This window comes from Archocentrus centrarchus, chromosome 5 (genome assembly GCF_007364275.1).
Source record: "Archocentrus centrarchus isolate MPI-CPG fArcCen1 chromosome 5, fArcCen1, whole genome shotgun sequence".
NCBI lineage: Eukaryota > Metazoa > Chordata > Actinopteri > Cichliformes > Cichlidae > Archocentrus > Archocentrus centrarchus.
Window position 1 is genome coordinate 6,665,920 of NC_044350.1, and position 25,840 is coordinate 6,691,759.

Consider the following 25,840-nt stretch of genomic DNA (forward strand, 5'->3'; position numbering starts at 1 on the left):
ACAACAATGCGGTGTGTTACTCACTGAGCTTTAGAGGTGCTGTCTCAAAGTGATTCTGTAATGAAATCTCCTTCTGCTGGGTGCTTTGCTTTGAGGTGATATACACCGTCAGGAATGATCAGCACAAGGCCGGCGCTCACGCGGAACCCGGGGAATAGGCCGTCTCTTTTGCTGCTTGTTTTCCTTGTCATATTGTAAAAATGTATTATGTGTACTGTATAGATTAGAACCAGGTTTGGGATAATCCTGTCAGAATGAAGTCATCTGTCCCAATTCCACATTGCCAAGCAGGAGGGGGGGGGTGGGGTGGGGGCGGCGGTGGTGGTGAGAGCTCTCGCCCAGCCAAGTTGATGACTGTCGAACTGACTCCAGTCACAGAGCTGGGAGCCACGCTGCCGTTTGCAGGACCCTCTATATTCATTGGAGGCCTGATGTTTCCCTTCAAGCAGTCAACCCTTGCAACACCCCACCCCACTCAGTCATCCCCACGGATACACACACGCAAACATATACACTTCCCCTAAAATTTGTTGTATCTTTATGTCATCCTCTGGCGCTGCATCTTGATGTCATGCATGTGTTTTTTGGAGTGATTCACACGCCCTTTGGAGAAGGGTGGAAGGATGGATGGGTGCACAGTCAGCCATAGCATTAATAAACACTAACAGCTATGCAAGGTGCAGTCAAGTCAGCATCAGCTCACAATGCAGTTTCTCTTTGGGTGTCACTGCACACTTTTGACAGCTTGGCAATTCTCTTATTCCATTTTCACTTTTGGTTAGGACTAAAATAAAGAAAGCTGTTACTGCTTAGACAGCAGGAGAGTGATCCAGAGACGGCAGGTCTTACATGAGGACATTATTTGGAGCATTTTATATTTGTGTTGGATGTTTTACAGTAAACCATTACAGCGCTTAACCGTTTCATCCATGTAGCTACACCCAGTGTACAGAAAAAGGCAATGCACTTTATGATTAGACTCCCACGTTAAGAGGTTAAGAGTCTTTAAAAAGTGATGACAGGAGCCACCCACAGACAGACAAGTTTCTACTCAAATCTGACTGATTATAAATGTAAATCTCATGACTATCTGATTGCACATGATAGCTAATTTTTTGCTGCATATTAGAATCCAAATATCAAATTTTGTTCATTAACTTATTTGTAGCTTCAGGTTTGTTTCTGAAGTTATTTTAACCTCTGCAGCCACCGCAGAACCATTGTTATTGCTTACTAAAAAGAACTGAGTTTCTTTGTATTAATATGATTTTCGGTTTAAATCAAAGATGAATCAGTCGCCAAAAAAGACCAAGCAAAAATTCCCCCACCTCCTTAAATCGATGTTGCTCAAACCCAAAAGTGTTTTTGTTTTGACTAAGTGAAAAACCACACTAGTGTGCGCTGGAAGCTCCGTTATACACTAGCTGGTATATCACCTCAGGAAATATTTTGCAAATACAGACTTCACATGTGCTGACTAAACAATGTGTTCCTAAATGCCAAAATTAAAAGTAAATAACCAAAGCCATATATAATAGACCAGGAGGAACATGGTGAGTCAGGCGTGACTTACTGTAACTCCACTCTGCTCCGGGTGATAACCTCATTCACTCGAAATTTGCCTCACTCCTTCTATCAGTAGTGTGCAGATATCAAACAGTGGATTCACTGTTTTATCCTGAATGTGGAAATGCACTTTTATTTTTGATTTATTTAATAAACAGTAACAGTGAATAACAGTTTCATTTGAGTTAGGAACATGGGTGCAGAAGTATTAAAAAAAAAAAAAATAAATAAATAATATAAATAATTAAAAGGCGCGATCACTTTTGGTCCCGTTCTGAGTAGAAACTCTCCACCTCTTCAAAAGTTGTTTGTGCTATTGTTTTACGGCAGCAGAAATGACATAACAACTCTTCCGTGCGGTGTCAGTGCAAGTGAGTGGGTCACCAAATAACAGTTTTTTTCCCTTAAATCAAATGTCAGCTCTTTCTGAACTTTGCAAAGTGTGAAGTTTTGCTTCAGCTTGGAAAACACATTTTTGTTGATTTACAGTTGTTTCTTAAAGCCACTGTACTTTTTAAACTTTTGAAATAATATTGGAAATGGAAATAATCGAAAAGAAAAAAAAACAAACATTATGTAGGTTATATTAAATAGAGCAGCTGTTATTTATATAGGTCCCACACCTGCCCTGCTGAGTCCCTCTGCAGTAAACAATGATTTACTCCAAACAGAAGGAAAAAAAAAAAAAAGACTGTTTGTTTTCTTGTGACAGTGGTCCAGGTCACTAGAGCTTTTCAAGAAAAGCGATGAGAATAAATTTGTTCTTCGCTTCCACTCCATTTCTCTACTTCTCTTAATGTAGTAGCACTAAGACATTGGCTGGCGTGCCCGTGCAGCTTATTCACTGGCTGCGTTAGTGTTTTGGGGAGGCTTTGTAATTGGAGCCGAGTCGTTATCTTCAGCCATAGCTCAGGCCAGACATTAACTCATACTTTCACTCTAACTCAAGCAGGAAATAGGAGTATTTTATAATGTCATCCACTCTGTCATGAACACAATTGCTCAGTACTCTCTGTAAACTATCACAAGGGACGGGTTCAAGGCTCAAGAATATTGATGTTTCTCTGTGCACAGGAACAAAAAAAAAATCCATATAGTGTGTGTATCACATCGACACATATGTGTAATTATTTTACATGGCGCGGGGACAGAGGCAATGGATTAGAAAGACAGTATGTGAGAGGAGAAGCTTGAACTGTGTGTCTGCTAAATTTATCATGAGGCCTTTGGGAGTGTTGAAATGAGAACAGTGGCCTATTACTGCTAAGAAGGTGTTTTATTGAGAATACGCCGACATGCCACCCCAGGGAGAGTGCCGGGAGAGAAGAGTGTGGCCGTAGCCTAAACCACTTTGTGCGTGTTTGTGTGTGCACGCATGTAGTTGTAAGCACATGCCTGCATGTCGCTGTCTTTTTGTGTGAGCCGTCTTGAGGGTGTCAGATAGAAAATAAAAGCCCCTTTTCTTCCACTTAATTATTCACTATGATATGTATTGGAATTGTCACTTTTGACACTTGAGGTGTCCCAGTCAATAATTTATATAGGTCAGGCCAGCTTAGCAGAGCTCATTGTTAGTTATTAGCAGATGAGAGCAGTGGCTTGTTATGCAGGCGCTCTGTTTATTTTACCAGTGTGTTTGCGGACTGGAATGCATCCCATGAACATTCCTTCATCCTTGGCCAAGGGTTTATAGCTGTTGATATGAGCTGTGTTTTAGAGCTCTGTTATTCGGCTCTGTGTTTATTGTCATGATAATTAACGAAGTGAGGTGTTAATCTCTCCTCATGCCTTCTCTCTAATTCTTTAAGTGGGTTGCACAACTTAGTAACCCTGACTTTAATGTTATTATTACAAAAGTGGAGCTGATTAGGATCTCAGTCCAGTTTCTTATGTTTAGATGTACTACACAATGGAATATAGTTAAATGTATATAAATATTGTTAAAGGGTAGATGTGCTTAATTTAAAGCTAAGGTATATAAATCGCCAGCAGTCAGGGTTTTTGCTCTACCTTCCGACTCTTCCTGTGAGTTCAGTAAGATCTCCAGTAGGTGGCAGGGTCCTGTTTTCTTCTTCTGTCTTTTCCCCTTGCTGAGTGCACATGGGTGTTAAAGAGTGTGATGATATCATGACAGCTAATTGCTCTCATTGGGATGGAGTTGGATGGATTGCCTGGTAGCTGGTGTAATGTTAGCTGTTAATGTAAGTGGTTTTAGCTTGTCTGAGGCCAAATTGAGGGATAAGTGTTTAAAAACTGTTTTTTTAAAAAAAAAAAAAAAACTTTATGCTGCTGTGGTTGATTTTATGACTGAACACTCTCAAACTTGTTTTTGCATATTATTACTAGTTGATTGCTATAGTGAACTCTGCAAGTACAAACTGTCAACAGATTAGCATTACTACAGAAAATAAAAAGCAAAACTAATCTCATAATTACATTGTTTTGAGCTAAAATAGAATATTTTTTTCTTGGGAAATTTTAAAGGAAGGAAAAATGTCCAAATAGCTACAAAGCTTGGCAATTGTTTGTGTGCATTTTGTGTTTTCAGCATGTAAAATGAGTTGTGCCTTTGTTCCGGCACTGTAAACAATTCCATTTAGCAGAACAATAAAGAGGCTGATAGCAGGGCCAGTTTTCTTTCTTTCTGCTGGATAGCTGTGTTTACTTATCTGTTGTTTAATTAAAGGGCCTCTTTTCTTTAAGTTCCCATTGTTTCAATAGCACGGCAGAGTCCCTGCAGGGGTCAAAGGGTTAACAGCCGTCAACTGTGCCATTTTTTTTTTTTTTTTTTTTTAAAGGGGGCCCCACACAAAGGCACAGTTTCACCTGCAGCCCAGCCCGCGGCTTCCTATTGTGTGGCCCCATTTGAATTGATTATGTTTAGAAGGCTGGTTGCGATTGGTGGAGAAGGGCGTGGTTGATTGGATAGTTTTGTATCTTGTCAGCCAGGGAGCAACCTTGTGCGTGCAATCTGTCTGTATCCTGAGGAAGGTTGGAGACTCCACAGCACAGCAGCGCTTGTTCTCAGCCTCCCTGCCTGCCAGCCCGAGCGCCCCTACCTCTCTCTCTCTCTCTCTCTCTCACTCACTCACTCACTCACACACACACACACACACACACACACTCTCTCTCTCTCTCTCTCTCTCTCTCTTCCCCTCGCTGCTCGGCTCTCCGCTCTGCTTCACTCCACACCGCGTGGCCCGGCACTCTGTTTACCCTGCCAGCTAAATGGAGTTTGTCAGGTTTGTCAATATGATTGATTTCTGTGATTTTGCCAGCTTTCTTGTATAAAGAAAAAACTTGACAATTTAATTTGACCAGGGAAAAGGAGAAAGGGAGTTTTATTGTTTGTCTATTGTTGACGTTCTGTCATTGTAGCTGGTTAATTTTGTCATGCTTTTTCTGTGAGAAGAGTAGTTATCCAGGGTTTACTTTGTCATTAAGATGCTGACAGTTTACAGGCTTGTTGTGATCAGAGAAATGTATGAATCCATGTATATTAGATTTACTGTCTCTAAATGTATTGTTTTTTAAAACAAGACTGTGTGGATTAGACGTCTTTGTTTATCTGTGTACTGTGCTGTTATTTGTTACCAGAAATGAGGTTTTTTCACTTTGAGTTTTTGTAAGTTTCCTCTGCCTTGCCTAACACTATATATGAAGTTTCTGCCTGTCACTTTACAGTGTTTGTTTAGTTTTGTTGACTTTGCTGATAGTGAGCTAACCAGTTAAGCAGGATCTGATACTGTAGAGCGTCTGAATTATGGAAAGTTCTAGGAAAAACAGGAGACAGGTTTGCCAGCTCTTTTACTTTCATGAATGGTTTTTGTTTTGTTTTTTTTTAGGTTTTTTTTTGTTTTTAAAAAACTATTTGCCAAGCTTCATTGTTAATAGCTCTAAGTTAAGGCATTTGAATAGTTGCTTTCTACAAATTAGGTTTTGCTGGTTGTGTATTTTGTGATTTGTTCCCCGGAGTTAATGAGTGCAGGTCAGACTTTGCTTGCTCTTAGGCTACGGCCTGGACTAATCCTCAGTCTCCTCATGGTGTCACAGTGAATTAAGACAGTGGCTGGCACAGCTCTATATTTGACACCGTCACCACAAACCACGTTGGAGACACGCTGTCACTCCAAATGTCATCGCTCATATCTTTCTGAAAAGTTAGTGTGTAAATGTTGGTATGGGCCTATGCGCTTGCAATAAAAGGATTGCAAAATACATTTAAGAGGGAAAGTTGTGGTCAATTTGCTCCATTTTTCTGCTGTCAAGTTTGAGTCCTGCTTGACAGTTTTGAGGTTTTACAAGAAGACAGCTATTGACTTTCTGTTATTTAATGACCTCAAGTATTTTTACTGCAGCCATTTAAGTAACACTCTCATGCAGCTATAGAAACTCATTTTTTCTCAGAGTTTTTGTTGTTGTTGTTGTTGTTGTTGTTGTTATTGTTGTGTTTCTCAGCATTTAGCCCAAACCTTTTTTTTGGGGGGGGGGGGGGGGGGGGGGGGGGTTCCGTCTTTCAGCTCCTAGCATCAGGACTGAGAAAGTGGACAGGAGGGGAATAGCGGAGGAGATTATTAGATGGTTGAGAAGCAGGACAGTGAAGCCTAAACAGGGCAGTGTTCGCCGTAATGTTGTGCAGCTGTGCAGCCGAGACTCGCAGTTTGGGAGAGCTGGAGTGCGAGCTGATTGGGTTGACAGTTTGTAATCAAAGTTGATTTATTGTTCATTAGTAGTGCATTAGCCCTTTCAGGCTGGGGCGTTATTTGTGCAGTGGCCTGTCAAGGCGAGGGGCTGCCAGCACCTGTCATTTCTAAACCATGACATAGGCAACCAGATATTAGCTGTGTACCCAGAGAGGGGGGCACACGGGGGTAGCCTGCAGAGCCCCACGGCTCACTGGGATATCCTTTACAGGGATGGTCTTTGCTTTGTACTGGAGCAGGCAGGCAAGACAGAGAGGAGAGACGGGGGAATAGTTTAGCAGTGATATAGCGAGCCACCAGCTGCTCTCTGCTGTTATTCTCTGGCTTTCCCGACTAAAACATGTTTTTACTTGAAAAGGGCTTTTTTTCTCCCCCCATTACTACTTGGAGGCTGTGCGTCTCTGTTTCAAACAGGAAGATTAACATTACACTCGAGATGCCATTCGTTTCGAAAGGTTGAGATGGTAGGATAATGATGAGATTACATGGTGTAGAGTGTTTTATGGCAGAAGGTCTTTTTCACCACTCATCTAAGTCACAACCTATATATTTCTAAAGCAATACGGGCCGTGAGGCTATTGTCATGTTACACCTAGAAAATAAGGGTGGATTATTAGGACTGTGCGTGCATAAAAAAACAATTTTTTTTTTTCCATATTTTGGTTTTTACTTAAGGCTAGAAACATGCTGCTGTCAGTGAAAAATAATTTCTGTAAATAATTTATATAATTTAATTATTTGGCTGTTCACTTAAAAACAACATTAAGAGTGTCAAGAAGCAACATAATTTGTGTCCCTCTTGTCTGCCGTCATGGAAACAAGGATTAGCTTTGCTTTGCTGGTGTGCAGAGAATAGAAACAATCTGTACGAGGATGTGTCAGCCATTGTCTTTTGACTACACTTTCATTTGAAAGGGATTTTAGAGGCTGTGATCTTAATTAAATCTCAACTGACTCGAATAATGCATCTGAAAACACGCAGTGTTGCGTAACCGCGCAGAGCTGGTGAGCTAAAGATCACGGGCACACAGTTTATACTAACAGCGATCGTAAGATGTTTCCGGGAAAGGTGAAAACATCAAACAGTTGTGTGTAGGACATCACTCACCCAGAATTTGTAAGCTAGGTTTCAGAACTGAAAAATGCCTTGTGAAATACATACTCGGAGGTGTGGCTTGAAAAGGTCAGAAAGAATGACAGGACAGTGAGTCACACGCCAAAATGTATGATAATACATTCCTCTTTTTTTTCTTGATTTTTTTTTTTTTTTTTTTTGTGAGAGCTTAATTTTGTGAATAAGCAAAAGAATCATAGAACTGCATCAGCATTATTTTTAACTACCTTCAATGAGATATGTGTAATTTATTTTTATAAAATTGATAGTTAATCTTTTTTTTTTTTTAATTAAAATTGAAATAGCATTTTCTGAAATGCAAAAGTAAAATTTTAAATACTAAAGCATGATGGGGGTATGAGTGTGTGTATTTGATGGGAGAAGAGGAAGGGTGACCTGTGTGCTCTCCCCTCTCACCTGCAGTGGCGGCTGCCTCCAGTGTGGGAAGCAGTGTCCAGGTCGCAGCTCAGCTGTTATTGCAGGGGTGAGAGCATGCTCACGTTGCCGTGCAGTTTGTTTGTTTAAACCCAACGCTGAGGTCGAGCTCCGGCGAAAACCTGTTTGTTTGTAGTCGTCAAGTTAATTAAAATGCAATCTTAACTTTTGTTTTTACAGTTGTTGCAAATAATTTGAGTCCCACTCCCCTCACACATCTCTGCCCCAGATCCAGCATATATATCGTTTGGTGAATGGAGACAGAATGTGGCTGTGATTACTCTGTTTATCTGAGCTGTAAATATTTTTAAAACAGCTTGATTGTGGTTGACAAGAAAGGAATTATGGTGGTCTAACATATGTTGGGATTATTTAGTACTTGTGTCCTACTTTTTAAAAATTTTAGTTCGACTGTGTAATGCACATTCTGTTGTTTTCCACAATGACAACCACATACACAATACATATCAAATTATTCTTCTTCTTATTATTATTATTATATTTTTATTATTATTATTATTATTATTATTATTATGGGGAAAGGCTATTGGTGTGAATAAACTCAGCGTATTTTTTAAGGGGAAATTCTCTCCACTCCAAAGATTTCAATCAACCTGAATGGGTAATGTGGAATTAGTCTTTCCAGTCTTGTCGACGACTAATTACGTTCACACATCACTTAAGTACAATAGCTCCCGTGAAATCCTCATTTCGGCGACATTTTCATGCAGGAGATCATAGTCAGGATGGGAAGTCGTTTCCTTGCGCCACAGCAGGCCAAGGTAAAACAACAGCATCAAACGGACTAGACTCTGTGATTTCTCCAGGGCTTGTTATTTCTTTTTTACTTCTCCATTCCATTTGATGCCCCCACAAAACAACATGACCCCAGGGAGCACAAATGAAAATTTGATAATTCTCTTCTTTTCTTTTTCTTTCTTCCCCTTTTCTCTGCATCTTTGCACCCAATGAAACGTCTTTGTCAGGCTCACTGACATTCACCTCCTTGTCCCTCATTGATGCTCCTCTTAATTGCCTTAGTGTGAGGAAAGGGGCTATCGCACAGCCTCATTCACCTTACTCCTCTTCACCATGCTTTGACCTCTGACTTGTGATAGGAGGGGGATCTTCATTAACTCTGAATCAGTGACTCTGAAATGTTTTCAGGTCTGGGGTGTGTGTTCCCTCATTAGATTATCGTATTTTGCACCTTTTTCTCTTAGTTATTCACAAAGAGAGGTTTTCTTACTGTAGGTGTCCCTTAATGACAGATGTTTTCTGTACTGCGCGTTGGTGTTTGTCAGAAGTGGTGCAGAGAGCAAGAGGAAAATTTTAATGTTTTGTTTTTTTAAATTAAAAAACATTTTTTTATATTAAGAATTAATAACGTTTATCTTTCTTTCTAAACATTTTTTATGACACGACATTTTTATACTTAATGTGCAGTGCATGTTTCTTTTTGCTCCATATGGAAAATGTGGTTTTGTTCTTCATATACAATGTATCGTGGCCTGCACATGTGCCTGTGTGTACTTGTGGCAGTTAACATGCCACAGTTTTGTTAACGGGCGTGTGTTTGTCTGCATCTGTGTGTTTGGCCAGCAGGCCTGTGCTGGTACAGTATATTGCCTCCAGTCACTCTGCAGCTGTGTGAGAATGTTCCAGGTTTGAATGTTTATGTATGGGAGGCACCTGGAGAGCACCACACCTTCATGAAATTCATAAACGTCAGCTATTTCTGGCATCCTCAGAATGTCCTCTTTTTCACACACTCATATTGGTAGAGTAGATTAGAGCTGGGCTCAGTGGATCCCTCCAGTTATTAGCCCAGTACGAGTCTCCTTTTAGACTATCTTTAGATGGTGATATATTTTTGTGGCTCATCTGGAGTCATGATGTTATCCAAGAGATAAGGGAGTGCACCATATGGGAGTGCTCTAAATGGCGAATGGCGTCCTGTGTTTGCGTTAAATGGGCACGATACAGCGGCCAAGGCAATATTTTTCACTTAAAGTGCTCCTCCCACCCTTCCACTCAATAGGACCCAGTCTTAGGCAGATTTTCACTCCTTCAGCACAGGATTAAATGGTAGTAGTTACATTGATCAATAGGTTAAGAAGCATACAATCCTTCTTGCTGCTAATGACCTCAGTAGTAATGGGTAATAAAATGGGGGTCTGTAATAGCCTCTTGCTGGGGCTGTTCACGGAGGAGGCTGCTCTAACTGTAGTTACTGAGAGCCAGACGCTCTTGACAAGGCGAAGTGTGAAACCATGATGAGATGCACACCTCAGGTGTAAAGAATTAAGACAGTTACACTGAAGGAAATCTCTGTGTAATTTGTAATGAAATCGACAGTTATTGAGATCTGGTTAAGTGTGTAAAACCTCTGTGTTAACTTGAAGTTTGCTCTCCCCTTTTTCACATCACACTGTGTAATATGGCATGACAAAATGATTATACATTTGAAAAGAAGACTAAATTTACAGCCTTTACACGCTGGTAAAAAATAGAGCATGACAAATATGGAGTAGATTTTTAATGCACGTAGTAAAAGTAAAGCTTGAAAAAAAAGTGGGAAATTTTTATTTATCATCCGTGTGCATGAGCGCTAAATGTCACATTTAGACGTGCACCGCATATCATATCATGTATGGGGCATGCATGTCAGCAAGACCGGGGCTGCTTGGTTGACCTTCAGAATAGTTCATCAAAATTAGTGATGCCCAGAAAAAAAGGACTTCAGTGGATAATGACTGTGAAATTAGGAAATGGGAGGCCGAGGCTATGCAAATGACAGGACAAGTCATGTGCAAAAGTCAAGATGAACTGCATATTAAGACATAATACAGGAGGGAATTAATATTGCATTTTCCTCCTCGCACCCCGACGCCTGCTGCTGGAAATAAGAAATGAGAAGTGTGTGTTAGTCCTGGGTGGGGCTGAGCCTCCTTCGTTCTCTCGGGTTTGGAAGAACGTAGCCCAGTGTAGTCTGGCACAGCTCAATAAAGTTAACAGAGAGCATCAAAGCTGCTCCGTCCTGTTTGACATCGCTGCCCTTTCCTCTGCATTTTCAGTACAAACTGTTCATTATGGCAGTGCTTTGTTTTTGTTTTATGCTGCAATGGGGAGCGTGAATAAGGTGATATGGATGCAGGGTGTGTGTGTCAAGAAAAGCCCCTTAGTTACCGGACAAGATTTTAAACAGCTAAATTACATTCAGCAAAGCATGAAAAATTCAGAGGGATGTCATTAGCTTTAAGGTGACCACACAATTTGGGTAACCTTGGTGAAGACAGTCTGTCACTGGTTGTGTCTGCTCTATCAGCTGCTGACATCAGCCCGAGAGAGTGCATTTCAATACTTATGCACATACATACTAATGTATTCGTGCACAAAAGAACCACAGCCACAACATGTTAACAATTGCAAAGACGCAGCAGTATACAAGCATATCTCCATCGCTGTTTGTCATCCAAATGTCAGGGAAAGGAGCTTTTAATGGTATTGCACATCATAGCAGTGAGTGGCAGCATCCAGACACACTCCAAGTCCCCCATGTCGCCGGAGCAATTAAGGCACCCTGACAACTGTGGGGGCTCTTTCAGTGTCACAACAAATCACTTGTTTTGAGGAGTCATGCACTCACACCTTACTGCAGGGAGTTAGTTAGAGGCCTGTGTGTTCTTCACCATGGCTCCTCCTCCAGGCGCTCTATATCTTCACAATAATAGATCGCTGTTGACAGCATCTCTAATGAAATGTTCTCACATGACATGTCGTGCATGCGCAACGAGCGAACCGCAGCATTTTGGAGGCAATCTTTCACGTCTTCAGGTATGACACATTTACCGTGTTGTGCAAACGGCAAAGCTCCAATAAGCATCGCAGTAGATGCAGATCATATCAGGCTTTGTGGAGGGGTTTTGTGTGAGAGAGGGAAAGGAAGGTCGAAGGATGGAAGTTGGGGTGGACATGCTGATCCTCGCCTGGCTCTCTTGTGTCCTTTAGCCTGTCTCAGTCTGGTGTGGTGTCATAATGGTTAGAGGGGCGAAATGTGTGTGTTAGATGTTTGCTGGAGGTCATATGCAGATTGCAACACTTCAAGATGACACTTGAGATGAATTCCTGGAATCCAGACAAAGCCGAGTGGCCTCTTGTGGTATATTATGTTAGCTTTATTCTTTGTTGAGCTGTGTCCATCTTCACCGTTCACCTTTTTTTTTTTTTTTTTTTAGACTACTTTGCTTGTAGGCTGTAGCACATGTGTGACAGTAAGCAAGAACAAGTATTGAGGATGGATTGCTTTTTGCTTCCTGCACTAATTAACAGCTGTCTGCTTGTTGTATGCAGGTTCCAGTGTCAGTGGCTATGATGACACCTCAAGTGATAACTCCACAGCAAATGCAGCAGATCCTTCAGCAACAAGTCCTGAGCCCTCAGCAGCTCCAGGTTCTTCTCCAGCAACAACAGGCCCTCATGTTACAACAGGTAACGTACATTCGTGTCATGAGTAATCTTCTTCAGACGGGGCCATCAAGTTTCAGATGGTGAATGTCTCAGCTTGAAATGAAAATCTTCTTATGTACAGACCGTGTTTCACAAAGATAAATTCACTTTGAACTACTGTTCTCCTTTCTTTTCTAAGCCTCAAAGACAACATTCCTCAAAGTGTTATAAATTCTCACAAAACCCACTGCCGAGTTTGCGTGACTGACAGACTTTGCCTCATATGTCGCGTTCCTGTCTCTTCAACAGCAGCAACTCCAAGAATTCTACAAAAAGCAGCAGGAACAACTCCACCTCCAGCTCCTACAGCAGCAGCAACAGCAGCAACATGCAGGCAGCAAGCAGAGTAAAGAGGTAAGCTGACATCACTCCAGCCGCCTGCCATTACCAAACATTGGCCAGACAGAGTACGGAAGGCATGTGTGCTCCCTCCCTCAACTCCATCTGCTTTCAGCCTGTGGTTAAAGCAGAGACTGGGGGGGGGGGGGGGGGGAATCAAGTGCGCTCATGCTTCTGATTAGCATGTCAGACTCGCTGGATAAATGGTAACAACTGACTTATACTGTGCTAAGAATTCAGTACGGCTTTTTCTGGACCTGTCTCCACATTAAATGTATAATATGTTACAGAAAAGACTCAGTTCATTGTTCTAGTTTTTTTTTTTTTTCCTAGTAAACAAGTGTCCTAAGCAACAAAGAGATGACCGTTCCTGTGTGCCTTGTGTAGGACATAATGAAAGGCAGAAGGGAGAAAGGCAGAAACACAGAGCATATAAATCTGAGAGGCTTTTCTCGGTAATTAACATGGAAATGGCAGAGGAAAAGAAGGCATGTAATTGTGAGATATCAGTGCAGAGAGCGCTTCCAGCTTTGTTGCCCATATTGAGTTTTTTTTTTTTCCTCCACCATTTTTCTTTCTTGCTTTCTCTTCTTCGCTCACCATAGTGCAGCAGGGCTCGCTCATAGGCAGCAGCTTAATGCGTGTTAATGACAGGCGGATACAGGCATCACTGTGGACAAAGCAAATTATTATTGTGCGGTCAGAAGAAGTTCAAAGACAATCTGGGAGTTTTCACTCTTGTCCCCATTGAGTTCCATGTTTGGAGAGTAAAGGAAGCACATAAAATTAAGCCCAGTGTTAAAAGCGGACCCACGCTCATCCACGCATGCTCACACTCACACACGTCCGCGTGCTGTCGAAGCACCCAACTTCAAAGTCGTAGCTCCCTAATTAATGAACTGCGAGCTTCAGTTTGGACAAGTTGTGGCGTGATGCTCCCATAAATCAACATGACAGCAGAGCTCCTCGGCCTCAGATAGGGCCTGTCACCAAGTCGCATCTGATGTAAACACTAGAGGAGCAAGGGAGAAGAAGAGGGGGAGGCAAGGGGGGGAGACAAGGAGGTGCAATTGATCAGTTGAATGGAGCATGAGAATAAAAGAAAAAACTACTTTTGAAGCATATTATGTATGATCACAGGAAATGGATGCAGCCTCGAGAGGCTCTCCCCTTCTGCCGATGTTTTCTTTCTCTTCCCATCGCTCTCTCTCTTTTTCAGTCGCATTTCTAGCAGCCATCAAAAGACGGAATAAGAATTATGCAGTGAATCCCCTGTGGCTGCCAGACAATAACCCCCTGTTGTTGCTTTGTGCCTCTTTTATTTTAAAGACATCAAAATTTAGTTTTTCAAAGATCTTTAACTTTATATTTGAAGCTTGACAATAAAGGGCTGCCAGTGCCACTCTTTATCATTTGTCAGGGACTGTATTTTTCTCTCCCTCGTGCCACTTCTTGTTAACCTCTTATTTGGTCTATTGGGTCTGGGGGTTTTTAATGTGTCTACATGCTGAGAGTGCACAGGAGCCGCTGTCAGCTGATGGGACTAGAGGAAAAAAAAATATGAAGGGGAGAGAGTTAAATTCATTTGCAGTACTCCATTTTCTTTCTTCCTTTTTTTTTTCCCCTCAAAAGCCACCCCCTATTTATTTAGCCTATTTATTTAGCGTTTTGATGAAAGACATTGTTCCTTGTGAACCCCCACCCCCCTGCCGTAGCACTATTATCTTTATCCGTCAGGGAGGAGCTGCTGAGCAGAGAACAGCTAAAGAAAAGAGAAACTTCTCACACAGTGATGGAAGGGGTAGAAGAACCAACCATCTTTCATAAACAGAACACATCAGAGAAGATCACAGGCCACCTGCATCCTGAATGAGATCTTTATCACATCTCTCTCTTTTTTTCTCACTCTCTCTCACTTTCTTCCCTCTCATTTTGGGTTAGATCACACATGAGCCTGTGACTGAATGTAGTTACTCTTCAATTATGACCCTCCGCTACCACTGACAAAGTGCCTTCTTCCTCTGATTGATCCAATGAGACGACACCGCTCGCTGTAATGGGCCAGCGCTGCCCAGAGCGTTATTTTTAGTCAGCCAGTGCAGGAGCAGCAGGCGCTGGGTGCAGGGCAGGAGGGAGGCAGAGGAAGAGAAAGGAAGGCCACTCGACCCTTTTGACAAGCCCAACGGGGGTGGGCGGAGGGGACCCGTTTTATCTGGCTGTTTCAGTGGGTTCAGAGCCGCCAGCCAGTGACCTGGCTGCCGCATTGCACTGAGACCTTTTTTGTATGCACTCAATTGTGAGAAGTAAACAAAGTGGTGTATCCTGTGTTTGGTAAAAGGGTGCGGTGCACGGCTTGGCAGCCACAGCATTGCTTTTAGTGCCCCCACCTCTTCTTCCACCCGCTTGACAAACTGGTCTTGTATACTCATAAACAGACCTAGTGTCCTGTTGAGTCTCAGACATGTTTCTTTTGTCCTTAACTGTTGGAAAATACAGAAGATGTACTGATTGGACCTGTTTAATCAGACACTTTGCATTTGGACTTTTGAGAACGTTCGTTGACTAAAGGGTTAAAAGTCATCTCCCTCTCCTCCGTGCCCCTGTTATCTAAATACCATCTCTCATTTGTTTTGACTCATAGGGGTTTGGGGATATTAGCAAATTTCCTTCTATTTATTATTCTGACTCTGTCGTTTTTCCTTTCGATTTTTTTCCTGCACTCTCATTTCACTTTTTCATCCCATCAAAGTTTGCGTGTTTCACTTTTCAGAGCCAGAATTTTTTTTTTTCTCTCTCTGACCGCAAAAATCACTGAAGACACGAGTGTTTCATTAACTGTTTCTTCATGAAACAGCCATAGCACAGTAAGATGAACAAAATAGCTATCTCTTAGTCCATCCACAGTATGTGATTGAACACAGCTTGCTGTGCTGGTTGGGGGAAGACTGTATCCCTGAGCTCAGCGCCATGCCTGGGAGAGTTGTGAGAGTTGCTAGGGTGGTTATTAAGCACTTTGATTTAGTCACACGTTGTTTGCTGAATTATGAATGGCTGTAATTAAATTCCTGTGGCTCTTATTATGAATGATTAACTATGTTGTTTCATTGTTTGTCATTTTCCTCCCGACTCCTCGTTAATTAAGAGAGAGAGAGATGTATAGCGTACCTGTCTTAAGTGGGCCCTGACAAACCCACACTAAAGGCAAAAAAATAGGAAAGTTACACTGTGTGGTAGCACACATTAAATCCATTAACCTTTTTTTTTTTTTTTTTTTTTTTAATGAATGAACATGTTGTTCTAAAGTGGTACATTTTACAACCCTAATTGTGAACTCTGTCACCTTGCTCTTAAAATGGTTGTCTTAAATGGCGTATGCAAAGTAAGAAACCTAAAATTCAAATTTACTTGTTTGCTCTGGCTGCTGTGCTTCTACACACAGTTTGTGTGTGTGTGTGTGTGTGTTTGATGACAGTGTGCCTATCTCTGTCTTTGTGTCTGTTTGTGCCTCCAGCAGCAGGTGTCAGCACAGCAGTTGGCCTTCCAGCAGCAGCTCCTGCAGGTCCAGCAGGTCCAGCAGCAGCACCTGCTCAACCTTCAGAGGCAAGGACTGCTCAGCATCCAGCCTGGACAGACTGGCCTGCCACTGCACTCCCTCACTCAGGGTCAGTACCTCATGTATGACCGTAGCACGTCAAATCTGCTGTCCATCGGTGTTATGTTGAAGAACAACAAAACTGTCTGGGTATAATTTGGCTTCTATCCACATTGGATTGGGCAATTTCCTTCACCTATTATAATGATTAAAATAGCTTGTAGCTATATTTAATTGTAGGACATGTCAAAAACATTTCATGTGAGCGACCGAGTTTTAGAAGTTGTTTAGGAAACATTAGATTTTTCTGCACTGAAAAAGTCCTGTTTGCATGCCTCGCTCTAAAAAGAGACATTTTCCTTTGTGGATAATTCTGTAATTTATTAATAATTTAAAAAGCCAAAGAATAGAATAGCTCCTGTGGATCAAGTATGTCCCTCCAACAACAAAGATAGATGCCTGGAGTTTGAGACTCTAGCTTAGAGCGTATTGATCTTTCTGATTATGTGGGTTCTCTAAACAGGACTAGCTTGTCTCTTTACCGTTTGTTTTGTTAAACCAGTTTCCCTATAACCTTGTGTGTGCTATTGTTACAGCGAATGCTCTATTGCCTGAGATGGTGAGAACTGGGAAAGGAGATGATGCTGATTATTTGTATTTCATATTTTTACCTACTCACTGTCATGCCTGAGCTGCTTAAGTTATGTGTTGTGCTCGACCAATTAAGGAAATTCAGTCTTTTAAAAAAAAACATTTACTAAATGGCATCTTGTAGCTTTATTCCAAAACATTTCATTGTTTACTTCACACGTTTAGTTTGGGATGCTAAACTCACGTTTATATCATTCCAGATTTTTAGAAGTAACATATCCCTCTGCTCAGAAACGGAGATCCACACTTTGTCCTTCAGCTCGTTGTCCTGTGTCTGTGATTGGCATTGTGGTGTCAGTCTCCTTTAGCCTGGAAGAAGACTGGATCTATTGTTCACAAACTGCCAGTGAACTTGTCACTGTAAAAGCGCCGGTAACCTGATAGGAATTCAATACTTGGTGTTTGGCCAGGAAGTTTATTTCTTCATTTATTCCTTATGTTTTGTTAAGGAGTGGTCCCCTTGTGACAAAGACGCCATCATAAAGGTTTTAGAACATGACATTGACTATTCATTCACAGCTAAGACAAACAGTTTTGAAATAACAAGATAAAAATGGGAGGGGATGGGGGAGTGCTTAGGTAATAGGCAAACACAAACACAGTTTGTACAGTGGTGTTATTGTTTGGACTGGGTATGGAATAACTCATCCGCTCATAGACGATTGCCATGGGCACAGGCGTGGAGCACTGCTGTGTTCTGTGTTGTGCTTTGCTGAATTGCTCTGTGTCAGATGTCTGGCAAACACTTGCACACCCCTTGAGTAAAGCATTATGTGAGTGATATGGCTAGGCACTGAACTTTTGATAGATTTCACAACAGGCTCAGAACATCCTGTTTATTCTGTGTCATCATCACATACCTCTGAGGCACCTCATCTCATCAGAGCGAGCAGGGGAACTGAGTTTATCTCCTTTATACGCTACCTTTTCAGTTTTTGATAATGTTATGCTTTGTTAGGGCTGCATGGTTAATTGTATTATAAGAATGATTTCAGTCATGTATAGCTGTGTCACAGATGCAACGTGAAATTACAGAATTTATGTTAAAAAAAAAAAAAAGAAGAAGAAGAAGCTCAAATATCCCCAAGAGAAAATTTTAATTCTGTGCTAATTTATTTTTGAGGAATTTTCATGCTGAACAGTGGATTAAAATGAATCGCACCCAAAGTTAAAGGGAGCGTTTCTTTAGGGCATTGTTTGCATAAACACTGAGATAGAATCTCTCCACATACAATTAGTGTTCTGTTTCACTTTGTTACAACCAGTCAAACCTGGTTAGTTGCCCTCGTGGTTAACTCTGTGTCTGCGACAGCTGTTACAGCACTTAGGCTCGTGCTCCAGGCCCCCAGTTTGTCTTCTTATTCTACACATTTTCTGCTTGACTGTTTGAAGTTATTGATGACCTTTCTGTTTTCCACATCACTAAACTCTTTCATGCATCAGCGGGCCAGGCCTATGGTGCTCAGATCTAATCTGCAAATATTCAGCTAGCACTGCACTGAAAGTGGTGAGTTGATCTTCTCTGTTTGGGTCCCAGTGATTAGGGATTCAAACTTGGGGGCAGTAAATTGCTGTGACTTTCTAACTGATGATTTTTATGTCTTTCATTTAAAAATGAAGATATCAATATAATCATTTTAAAATCCCATTATTATTGTGGATGGCCCTCTGTCTCCGTTTATCATATACCGAGACAATGAAAAAGCTAAAGGTTAGCAAATAATAGGCCACTGAAACAGAATAATTAAAGAAAAGTAAAGTGCGCTTTTGGGCACTATGATGCAGTTTGAACCTCAGTTATATATCACTCTTGTGTCTCGTACAGTACATTGTTGGCTGAGACAGATTACAGTCATTGTTCTGGACTGAAGGAATGCATCTGAATTAGCTTTTCAAAAAATTGATAGCACTAATTAAGTATAAACTTGTAGATAGCGGTTTTGAGTGAAAAACAATTTCTCACATTATCTTGAGCATAATTTGTTTCTCTTGTCGTAAATTCTTTTGACATTAATGTTCAAAGTCTTGGAAGCGGCCAGACGCTATCTGTTATAAATTACAAAAATGTGTTTGGGAGGATATAACTCTCATAAATATAAATTTGATCCAACCAACACCCCCACCTGCCTCACAAAAAGCCTGTCCTCTTGACCCGATAAGTGAGTCAGTGGTTGCTCGGAATTGCGCTGCTGAGGTGTTTGCATGTTTTTGCACATGTGGCTGTGTGTGTGTGTGTGTGTGTGTGTGTGTCGCTGAGGTGGCCGTTGTTTGTGTACATCCGTGCTAAAATGGACTTTCACCCTCCCAGGTTGCTCTGCGAGAGAGCGGGTTCCTCTAGCTGCACAACATCATTTAAGCTGTCTAAGAGAGGCCAGCGGGACAGTGACAAGACAAATTTGTCGGTAATATGAAAGCAAAGAATGTGGCGAGCCATGAAGTGCTCACAGAACAGCAGCACATCAGGGACAGCGGTGGGTAATGCGGCTGACCTGTCAGTGATTGATACATCCAGCAGTGGGCGACTGGTAATAGTTCCAGCAGCATTAGGACAGGACATATTTCAGGCCAAAGGGGTGCATATCAGCAGGCCGGTGATTACGGCAACATAAACAGGGGTGCAGTAAAGGTCCCAGTCTGACGGAACAATAAACTAATAGCGATGTCACTGTCCCCCCATGGCACCGGCACTGTGTGTGAGAAGTAACAGCACGGTTTAAAGAGCTCGGAGCACTGGGGGCCATTTTTTATTTGGGGGATGATGGCCTGCAACTGATGTCATTATGAACCTTAAATCAACTTTCTGCTTGCTTGAACATGGTCACCTGGGTACAGGAGGACAAGGACAGGAAAAGGTTGAAGAGCTAGGCCTGTCTTGGTGCCAGAGCTACCTGCAGAGGTAAAATTGAGTTGGGAGGCCGGTGATCAATCAAGTGTCCCAACAACATACATTTTTTAAAGTGCTTGTCCGTGTTTCCCGCTCGTAATGAGTGGAAGAGTTGTGTTGAAAAATGGAAACAGGAAAGATAAACCAATCCGGCATTTAAAGGATGGACAAACTGGGTGCCCAAGAAAAAAGGATTTACAGATCAATGTCATTATGTGTCCCACAGTAATCAGATGGAGAGAAACTCAATGCATTTTGTCCCCAACACAAAATATAACACCCACTGAGACATTTGTGTAATGATATTTTATTGTCATTTATGTGGAATCATGAGCCATAGCTGTTGCTGAGTTTGAAGAGGTTGGGGTTAGAGAGGGAAGAGGCGAACAGAGAGCAATAAAACTACAGACTAGATCCAGAAAGAGACAGGTTGGTCCCACTCCGTTACCTCTCTCATCAGACCGGTCTATCTGCTGTGGTTTCATCTGAGTAAACAGTGATGTTGGGGTCACCAGGACTGCTGGGTAATTGAGCCAGTGTGGGCTGCCCTGTCAAGCACATCGGCTAAAAATACATCGCCCACTGTCACCGGGCACCAAGTGGGGGGAAAATGATTGTTCCCTCTGTTAGAGTGCAGGACACTCACATCACCAGTGACCTTCCCCTTCTAAACCAGCTATCAAAGGAAAAAAAAAAAAGAAGAAAAAAAAAAAAAGAAGCAAAACAACAAAGTTTTGTTCCAAAGTTCAAAACAACAATGCATCCTTTGATAATGAAACTGGAAATCAACAAGCACCGGTTTAGCATTCTGTAACACAGAGCGCAAAATAAAGCATGTTTAGCCTGTCATGAACGTGCACTTGGATTAGGGCACATCAAGGCATCGAGGAGAATAAGGGAGAATACAGGCAGACAGAATAGAGCCAGTCTGTTGAAATATCAGAATGAGAGAAGACGCTCCTTGGAACGTGGAAAGGTTATTGATTTGTCCTGCAATCATTTCCTGCTCTTTGATATGCAAACGATCTAGTGTGAATTTACAGCAATCCTATCAGACTCATTTCACAGTTCTTAGCCCCTGCGTCTCTCTGGAGTCCTCCGCCTCATTAGGCCAATGTTCTCCATTACCAGCATAATTAAAATCTTTAGTAGCTTATCAAATTAAAAATATTTTTGCTGATCGTATTGAGATCTTCACCTCACAGTTATTTTCCACAACAGGAATAAATTAAGACTAAGCATTTTGCACACAATGTATTACAATCTGGTGCTTGAAAGGAGCACTTCTGGTATCTATAGAGCTGGTGATGAGAAACAGGGAGGGGGGGGGGATCCGGAGAATATAAACCCAAGTAGATAAGCATGTGCAAATCATCTTTCATTTGCCAGTGCTCATTTTGAGAATGGATTTAATTAATTGTAATGTTAAACGAGTGGTCTTGCCCATTTGCTCTGTGGTTAAACTCACCACATATCCAAGGGGCTTCTTCCACCATGCTTAAAACATGTGGCTTATTTAAGCACAGATTTGAATCCCCATTACAAATGCACATATATTTTGATATTAGATTTTTCAGTGCTATTAAAATCGGGCTTACCCTCGTGCACTTTGTTTTGACTGAAAACACACGTAGCCACAGATTCTTGCCCATGAGGTTTAATCTTATTTTACATATCAGCTTTGTCCTCATTTGTGTCAAGTGAAAGCAGACTTCTCAGACACACCATAGATGGACACGTATGTATTGTGTGCCAACAAAGGCTCTCTTCTGCGAGACACGGAAAGTAGGGTGCACAAACACTGCATTATCCTCCTTCATGCCGAGTCTGGCCCGGAGTGTCGGGATTGCTGTCACTCATTTGCTGAAAAAACATACGCGCTCTGCAGATGTGTTTTCAGCACACAGAAAAATGTCTTCTGTCTTCAAGGGATTTTTTTTTTTTCAAAGGGCTATGTGAGCTGCAGTGTGCTTGACTTGTTAAATGAGGTTTAAGTCTTCTGTGTCAATTGGAGGCGGTGCAGAGCTTTAAGTATTTTGCACATTAATGTGCTTTTGAGAATATTACCCCAGGGTCCTGTTTCTCAAGGAAACAGGGGTGGGATATTTTCTAGCGTTGCTATTGTAAACTTTTTGTTGTGTGTGTTCTGCACATCTCTGTTGTTGGGAGAAAATGATGGTGATTATTCAGATTTCATGCCTTGTCTGGATGTTAATTATTTACTCTGGGCATGAAATTTGCGTGAATGCCAGGGATTTGTGTATACAAACACGCTTCAGATCACAGAAAAAATGGGAGGGAGAAAAGAGAGGAGCGAGGGAGCTCTCAGTGCATTACCCTGTAGTGGAATATTTTCTAATTAATACTCGGCTTTGTTTACAGACGCTTTGATTTAATTAAGTGATGAAGAAGAGAGTTGGATTAGCTGTTAATTGATTTAATTATCCAATTTGTTTGTTTCAGGCATGATTCCAACAGAGCTGCAACAACTGTGGAAAGAGGTGACAAATGCTCACGTGAAGGAGGAGCACAACAACAGCAGCAGTAACAACGGCCACCGGGGCCTCGACCTGTCCTCCCCGGCACCGCCAAAGAACCCACTCCTCAACCAGCATGCCTCTACCAACGGGCAGTACATGAGTCACAAGAGAGAAGGGTAAGCCTCATCGGCAGGGTCTCGTCAGATTTTTGTTTTCTTTTATTTGCACGTGTCTTGCAAGTTTTGTGTGCTTTCACGATACGGCTACGGGCCAGTGAAGATGTCTTTTTACAGCCACGATTTCACAAAGCATTATTTGTAACCTCAGAGTGATAAATGATAAAACAGTCTTTGCTGTCATCTTGGTTCAAAGAAAACCTTGTGTTTTATATGCCAGTTTAAATTACCATTTTTTTTCCACGTGGATTGAGTTGATGGAGAAATCCCTATAGACTCGCACAGATTACTGTTAATTTATAGTTTGTAAGTATTCGTGAAGGCCAACACAGTTACTTTTCTGTGTCGCCGGGTACACCTGGGGATTTCCTTGGAACATCAGGGAGCAATATGTGCAGAGACGAAATGACATCTCCGTACAATTAATCAGGGGGGTCACCATGTTGACCTTCTTTTTTTTTTTTAAGTTTAATAGTGAGAATTGCAGTTATGATTTCAGGTGCACCAGGAAGTAAAAACATTCCCTTGTATACGTGGAACTTGCAGAATCAACCTGTCTGTTAAGGAGTAAATAAACAAAACGAGAACAACAAGCTATTATATGCTAGAAAAAGCAAACACTGGGTGTGTAATATTTTCCAAACCTCCATGAATCATCTATGAAAGGCATTTGCTCTCTGAGCTGTGTGTATGTGTCTTTAAGGAAGGAATTAATTTGGCATCTTACACATTTTCTTGTTTTCTTGCACCAAAGCCTGATCTTTGAACTGCTAGTGAGGAGCCTCCAGGCACCATGAGCTCACTGCATAACATCTGACTTGTGTTTCAGTGATCAAAACCTACGCGTCATTATGAAAGCAATGCCGATGAAAACATGTTTAGCACAGTAAACCAAGCAGGTCTTTGGAGGTGAAGAGGGGCTGCGTATGGGGAAGGACACCGAGGGTTATAGAGAGGATCTGAGTGACACCGAGAGGGTGCACCATGATTTACTAATGGAGAAGAGTTATTTCTTTTTCAAGGAGAACTGTTTGTTTTTATATAGATTAATGACATACTGCCTGCACAGACCTATCCTCTTTAGTGTCTTTCAAAGTTATCTTCTAACACAGTGCAGAAAAAAAAAAAAAAATGGACGCAAGTTGCTCGTACAGTATTCGCAGGCTTCCGGTCCTTCATCCAGCGTCTGGCTGAGTGTCTGGTTTTTGTGTAGTTAAAGACAAATCACAGGGGAGGTTATTGACTCATTGCTCACTCCACCACGTATTGTCGCGAGCGAGCAAACAAGGTGCGCATCGATGGCAGAAAAAAAAAAAAGGCTAGAACCAGCCTCGGCTGAGTGCTCCATGAAACATCGGGGAAGACATAACGCAAGAGCTGGCAGCCCCTCTGCCTCGCGCTGACTGTCAGAGATTAAAGAAGTTGTCAGCAGCAGTTTAACACAAGCTTAAGTGAAGAAGGCAGCCTCAGTCTGAATATTCTCGCTGTATCTTAGATCTGTCAGAAAACCAAGCAGGTGATTCTCATCCACCCCATCTGTTCAAGGAAGTGGATTACCTACCCCGAGTTTTAAATGCGCAATTACTAATACAGATGACTGATACAAAGCGAACACAAAACATTCCTTATTAAATGCAGAATGATGCTAATTTAGATCCACACAACCAATAATCCTTTCTTGTGTTAATTTTAAATCGCACAACTATCAAGAGCATTATGCCTCTCTTTTGATGATGCAGCCTCAATTCTAATCAGACTCCATGGGAAGAAAAATGAAATATTATTAAGTATGATTATTCTAAGCAAGGCTCTGAGAAAACGTCTGTGTTATAATCCAGGGATTTGAATAATCAGGTTGAAGATAATGGGCTGGGCCGGCCTGGGCGTAAATAGAGAGCATCCACTCATCCTCCCAGTGCTGAACTTAATGAACTTTTAATTGATGCGGTTTTGCAAGTCCTTTTGTCATGCAACAGAAACAAGCCTCTCTGCTGATGGGCCTGTTTTCCCGACTGGCTTCAGATTGGTTTACAGCAGGCCCTAAGTACCATGTAGTTAGTTTCATGTGTCATATAAAATCTGCCTAGGCACAACGACGCCTGCAACTAAAACCTTAAGTGCATCCACAGGAATCACTCACCGGCTTTGCACTTCCGTCTTAAGGAAGGAGGAGAAATTCAATCACTACTGGCTTGACACACCGAAGATGAGGCACGTGGTCCTGCTTTTAGTTGTTTGAAAGAACACTCTGGCGAGGCAGGCTGGGATTTTTGTTTGTCTGAATAACATCACTGATATGACCAGATCCTGAGTCACTCAATCTGTCAGCCTGTGTTGTTTCCCAGCCCACGAACTGTTATGCACAGATAGAGATATACCCTTGTGAGTCGGGTCATCTTTATTCAACGATTTGCTTATTCAAATCAAATGTGCATGATCTGTATCTGACACAAATTCCCAAAACATTGCTGCATCAGCTTTATGAAGGGGGGTAGCATCCTCACAAAGCGCTTGGCCCACTTTACTTCCCAACAACCATCAGTAACCACAGCTCAGGGACTGTAACACAGCAATCTGTTAAGGAGATAAATAATCAGATTTGGCACAGCACTCCCATCTCTCTCTTGCCTTTCATTTGTCTTACACTAGAAGAAACTGATAATTAAATCATTTAGGTTAAAGCATGCAGTGGCACCAAGACGACGGAAGGAAAGGATCCTGGAAAGTGAAAAGAGGGGCGGGTAGTGGGTGTGGATGGGGGATGGAGGATGGAGGGGAAGGACACAAGGAAATAGGCTAACATCAGTACCAGTGCTGAGGAGGAGTGTTGTGACTGGCTTCAGACACTGCTGCCAGACTCCTAGCATGGTGGACATCAATCTTCCCACTTTTGCTGAGAGATTGAGTCCACCAGCACAGAATCACAACCATGGATCTCAACTTGTTTATGGCCCAAAGCATCTCATCAAAATAAGTGAGCTGGAAAACAACTGGCTAGCAGCTGTCAAAATCACCTTTGTGTGCACTTGCTCCTGTCTGTCTACACATAAACAGAGTGCAACACCTGGAAGGTTAACACACTGTCTGGCCGGGTCTGTAGGCACTTTAATGTTCCTTCTCCTCTAAAGAAGCTGATGACATGGTTTTCCTCATCGCTGTTACAAGATCATTAGAGTGCTCTTCCCCCCGGCTGCCTGACAATAATAACATCCTGACAAACCTGTCGTGGGTGCAAGTCAAATTTAACGCAACATGGAAAACTGCATTTTTTTTTTCTCCCCCCGAACACATTCTCAAATGGGAGAAAACCCCATGAATACTACACTCTTCTCCTATTACACTAATGTAGCTCATTTGGTGTAAATTCTGTCATTTACTAGTGTTTAGCCAT

At 41.9% G+C, this 25,840-nt stretch overlaps 1 protein-coding gene across 7 annotated transcripts in view; it reads left to right on the plus strand.

The window, feature by feature from the left end:
- foxp1b (forkhead box P1b) overlaps positions 1 to 25,840 on the plus strand; it is a 147,685-nt gene that overhangs the window by 100,640 nt on the left and 21,205 nt on the right. For 2 of the 7 annotated variants that reach the window (XM_030729432.1, XM_030729433.1), the window contains 4 exons: positions 12,172 to 12,309; positions 12,577 to 12,681; positions 16,178 to 16,328; positions 22,257 to 22,449. In XM_030729432.1, the coding sequence (XP_030585292.1) occupies positions 12,172 to 12,309; positions 12,577 to 12,681; positions 16,178 to 16,328; positions 22,257 to 22,449 (587 nt within the window). Of the gene's footprint in view, positions 1 to 4,569; positions 4,809 to 7,806; positions 7,868 to 12,171; positions 12,310 to 12,576; positions 12,682 to 16,177; positions 16,329 to 22,256; positions 22,450 to 25,840 lie in introns of those variants that run through there. The other 5 variants (XM_030729437.1, XM_030729438.1, XM_030729435.1 and 2 more) reach the window with 5 other exon arrangements.